Source organism: Nanorana parkeri, unplaced genomic scaffold (genome assembly GCF_000935625.1).
Source record: "Nanorana parkeri isolate BGI_ZX_2015 unplaced genomic scaffold, ASM93562v1 scaffold3182, whole genome shotgun sequence".
Classification (NCBI taxonomy): domain Eukaryota; kingdom Metazoa; phylum Chordata; class Amphibia; order Anura; family Dicroglossidae; genus Nanorana; species Nanorana parkeri.
Window position 1 is genome coordinate 7,765 of NW_017309450.1, and position 5,291 is coordinate 13,055.

Below are 5,291 nucleotides of genomic sequence, written 5' to 3' on the forward strand. Positions count from 1 at the left end.
AAATATAGAGTGGGGGACGTTCAGGCTAACTCTGTGTGGCTGACTGCTCAAGCTTTACAACACTTAATTGACCCCCCACTTGACCCATGGAGTGCTATGCAGCTCCGGCACTTTCTTAGGGCAATCCCTGACTCCCAAGAGCTAGACAGACACCTTACAGTATTCGAAGAGATATGCACAGGCTCCCTGCCCTCATGACAAGCCATTTCCATCATCTATAACCTGATTACCACACCTCCTACGGATATGGTCCCATCCTTTGTGAAATGTTGGGAGGAGGAATTAGGGATGACCTTCACGGAACAACAGACACACACCATACTCACCATGTCGGTCAAGTCCTCTATGGCCAGCAAAGTGCAGGAACTCGGATACAAAATACTGTCCCGTTGGTACAGAGTTCCCTGGCTCTTGCATAAAATGAGACCCCTCATATCCGACAGGTGCTGGCGCTGTGGCTCAGATGCAGGCATGATGTTGCATACATTTTGGTCATGTGGAACGTTGAGGCCCTTCTGGGACCAGGTACTGTCCATGATCCAGAGCCTGACCATGGCGGATCTGACAAACAATCCGGAGGCATGCCTCTTACATATGTCAGCGTCCCCATTAACCACTTACAAGCGCTCGCCACCTGTTGGACGCAGCCAGGGCATCCATCCCTCTGCTGTGGAAACAACCCCACCCCCCGTCAATCACGTTATGGTTGTCCAAGGTGCAGGAGGTGTATGCCATGGAAGACTTGACGGCCACCCACCTGGGGGGCTTGGATCTACTTCCAACACTCAGACCGCTATGCAGCTCTCCTGTCTAGAGATGCGCAAGCACTTACTCCTCTGGTCCCTTCCGTCCCCCAGTAGTCGCCCTACATAGAGAGGTGTAGTGAACGATAGTCAGGGCCGGCCTTAGGCCTTTAGGCGCCCTGTGCGAGAAAGCTTTACAGCATCTTCGCCTTTCTTTGGCTGTTCTCTCTTCCTCTCGCATTTCTTTTCTCAGGATACTAGCACAGATACAGAAAATTGGTCTGGCACTATAGCTGGACACACGAACTTACTGTTACTTTATATACCTGACACGGCCAAGGGACATACTCTACTGTACAATCTCGCTATTGTTATTGCAGTCACCTGTCCTATGGGGTATGGGGCGTGAAGGTACAGACCCTGTGCGCTAGTCATGGCGCTGGGAATATTCCAAGAATGTATACAATGTACTTGTATGTTATGTTTCCCTATGCTACTTTTGACAATATGTGTATACTGTACTTGTTCAGACAATAAACGAATTTAAAAAAAATAGAACTCACAATTCCAGGACTGTTGAGTATTCTCCTTTTATTCCCTTTTATTTTACTGTTGTATATATATTGTGTCTCCTTTTATTATTATTTTTCTCTGTACATTTTCTGCACCGTTTCTTTTATTAAAGGACGATCTTAAAAATCGTTAAGCTTAGCTCTACGCTCTAAATACGAACTTAAAGTATCCTTGCCTCTGTGAAGAGTGCTACTGTATAGTGATCAGTCATATTCCTGTCTGAGGGGACAGCGCTATCACAGGCATTGTTTAAGTGTTTTACATTGTTGCAGCACTTGCTGGGCACGGTCTGTGTTTCCGTTAAAAAATACATGGTGGCAGCAAACATTTGGTGGGTAAAGGGGTAACTGCGGAGTTAACCAACCCTAGTGACGATCACTCTCTGCTGGCCTGACATTGTGTCCTACGAGCTGGGAAATCTCTGCGCAGGGTGAGGCTGAGAATGCTATCGCCACGTCCTTGTGACGCCCACGCTCGGTTCAGACTTGTGTATAGTCACGTGTGATTGATGTACAGCGGGTTTGGGCCGGGTGCGCGTCACACATGATTTAGTATACACACAGAAGCGGGCGGAAAAAGCGCGTAGAAGCGCGCAAAAAGACAAGCATAATCTGCACTGAAATGCTGTCGCCTTGGTGTGGACAGGGCCTTAGACACAGTGGTAAATAGGGTTTGTGACTATTTGGTACTGGCCACTAAGGCTGCCTTTATTGTGCTCTTACTATCCTTCTCCTACAGGTGGAGATATAAAACCGCAAGTCTAATAGGCAAGAGCTGTGTCCCTCAATGGACTGAGAGAAAATAACCCAAATTACACAAAATACTATTTTTTTTATATGATATTGAAGTTTTTTATTTCTGTGATTTACACCACAGCAGATTTAATTGTTTTTGGCTGAATATGAAGGACCTTTTTCAGATATGTATCTTAACTTTCAGAACGATGGACATTTTTCTCATTTTTAATCTCTGCAGGATTGGGCGAGCTGGCAAAAATTTACACTGATACTATATGCTCTTCTAAGATTGCCTGCATGGAGGATGCTGTAGCCTCCTTGTCTGACAAAGAGAACCAAAGAGCTCTTCAGGAAGCTATACAGCACTATCAGAACAAGATGGAGGAAGTTAAGTTGCCCACTGAAACAAATGATGACTTCTTTAACATGAGCAGACAGTATGAAGATGAAGCTCGGAAGTTGTTTATGGAAAAATCCTTCAGGGATGAAAACCAAAAGTTTCTTAAAGAATTTATGGTGAGTGCAGAGCATATACAAGATGATATACACCGAAAAAACTAAATTTATAAATACTGTAATTGGAAGTATAGATATCTCAAGATGCAAAACCAGATATTCTCCCATCTGTCAGCCTTGGGGCGATATCTGACCAGGTTCAGAACAGACAAAAACACGCCAGAGAGCCGTGACAGGATCGAGAGGTGAGCGAACCCGGTATGTGTTCGCTCACTTCCCGATCTACTGAGCCGACCTGTGACAGTCTCATTGTCACAGGTCGCCTAGAACTATGAGGTGAGTGAAAAGCACTCACCTCATAGTTCTCCTTTACCCACATCTGCTTCATATTCTCTGGGTTAAGACATTTGTCAAAAATTACTTTTCTTCAACAAGAGAAATGTAGCAGTATAATATGGCAAATGTTACATGTACTATGACCAGAAGGTTTTATATGTAAAGTACAATATACAGTATGTCTAGCTCAAACATTTTTATTTTTGAATGTATTGTGAGGGGTTAAAACCTTTTCAATGTTTTACAACTATCCAAAATTCCCCAAACCTCTTATCCTGCTGACAACCTTTCATCAGACGAGGTGCTGGGGAAAATGTTCAACATCAATAGAGGACAGAAATAAAAATGCTTTTATTTAGTAGAGTAGGGAAGACTAGAACCTCTGTCAGATCTGTATTGCTGTCTGTATCCCTGTAGCAGATTTTCTCTCACTGAAGGTCCAGGTAACAGGAAAACCTGATAGGAGTTTTAATTCTTCCACACACTATCCTAAACTATAAAAAAACATTTTTTGGCTTGATATACACTTACCAGCATGAAATGTTGCTTGTAAAGACATCTTCCTTATACATCCTTCATTCTATTCAGACTGTAGCGCCCTCTCCTATGTCGCTACTAAATTTAGTTTTATATCTGAACTGTAATCAGCCTGGATGCTGATTGCTCTGAGTTCTACAGGTTTCCCTGAGTCTGGTTGATTGATTGAGTCCCCCTGTTGCTGGGTTGGGGCCTCAGAATTCAGTGTGGGAGGATCCATCCTCAGACTGTGATTATACATCTGACTCTGACCAATCCCTGAGCAGTCTGACTCAGAGGTATGACAGTAGGAAGGTGATACATGTTTGCAGACACCTTCCAGAACTCTCTCTCTCCCCTGGGTCTCTCCCTGGGAGGAGGTCTGTGTGGTACAGGATGCCTGGTCTAGACCTCAGCATGTGGCAGATGCTGGGGGCCCAGAGACCTAAAATGGTACTGGAAAGGAACCTGATGGAAGCTGGGCTGGAGGAAGAATCTGCTTACTGAAGAGTGTCACAGAGGAGCTGGTGAGAGCTACCGTCTGGACCCTGTAAGAGATCCTTCGCCCTACTCTCAGGTACTTTACAGAAGAGAAGCCAGTTGGTGCAGTACAAGTCCTGTGACAGTTCTCCTTCAGAGTCCTGGGCGATTCCTGGCTTTTCTCTGGTGCTACTACCTATCACTGGTCGCTCTTATAGGACCTTGTGCTACTGTTACAAGCTAAGAGTGAAGCCACAGTCCTCTATTTTGTTACTCGGGGTATCCTGCAACCCTAACCCTCTCTCCTAGTTACTATTATGCAATAAACACTAAAAAGAACCTACGACTCGAGCCTGTTCTGTTCTAAAAAAGGGCTAGTCGCTGGCAGAGTCAGTTTCTTGTGTTTAGAGTCATTATTTCCTGCCCAAGGGACCTGGCAATTTGCTGTACTCTTTATCTCTTTGGGGACCGGTTCCCTCACCTCTCCTGTGTAGTTCTTTTGTGGCTGGAGATGACATTAGAATGGGCGGCATTATTTTACTATATCAGTCCAACATTCCTGTCCTCACCCGTACCCTTAAAAATGAAGTACTGCCCAAGAGACGCCCACAATTACACTCACCTCGTCTCTTGCAGCCCATGGCCTTGTGGGAGATATAGTTTAGCATCACAGCCAAATACCAGGTTGGAAGTGACACATGCCACCTAGTTTAATTCTCCCACCAGCGCTTGAGTTGTAATGTGTTCAGCGATGAGTGGTGACGTCACAACACTAAATTAATTTTTTTTCTCCAAAAGTGTGCCATTGATCATGAAATCCCTGTTTTACTAAGCTGATATATTAGGAGCTGTAAGTAAGAGCTGAATATGATCCTGGAGTTCGGCTTTAACCTTTTTATCTCTTAAATTGTCTTACTTAAGAAAATAAAAACAAAAAGCAGTGGGATGACTCCCTGGTAAGGAGGTAGTAGACATGTAACCCCCTACAAAGATGATATCTTACCTGCAAGTGGGTGCCTACTGGTTTTAGGGGTCCACTGCATGTTCCTCCAGGAATTGGGGTAACCCTAGAAAATTGAGCTGAACTTGGGCTTAATGCTGACTGGCTGTGAAGCAAGCTTTCTAGGAAGCCGGCAGGTGGGTCATTACTTGCCGCCCGGCTCCCTGATTGGTCGGGAAGCCGGCTCGATGCTGATTGGCTGGGAAGCCGGTTTCCCGGCCAATCACAACCAAGCTGGCCAAACAACATGGAGCGGGCTTCACGGGCAATCAGGAAGCTTAACGGCATGTCATTACTCGCCGTATGGCTTCCTGATTGCCCGGGAAGCCAACTCCATGCCAGTGGAAGCACCGGTATCGGCATTTGGTATCGGTACTCGGTATCAGAGAGTACCGAAAGCAAAATATCGGTACTCGTGCTCGATACCGAAAAACCGGTATCGGTGCATCC

At 45.3% G+C, this 5,291-nt stretch overlaps 1 protein-coding gene across 1 annotated transcript in view; it reads left to right on the forward strand.

Annotated features, from left to right (window-relative positions):
* Positions 1 to 552: 552 nt before the first annotated feature.
* Positions 553 to 5,291, forward strand: part of LOC108802861 (guanylate-binding protein 1-like) — a gene marked incomplete at its 3' end in the record, with an annotated part of 56,285 nt that continues 51,546 nt past the window's right edge. Inside the window, exons 1-2 of the mRNA XM_018574715.1 lie at positions 553 to 715; positions 2,292 to 2,569. Coding sequence (XP_018430217.1) covers positions 553 to 715; positions 2,292 to 2,569 — 441 coding nt within the window. The remainder of the gene's footprint in view (positions 716 to 2,291; positions 2,570 to 5,291) is intronic.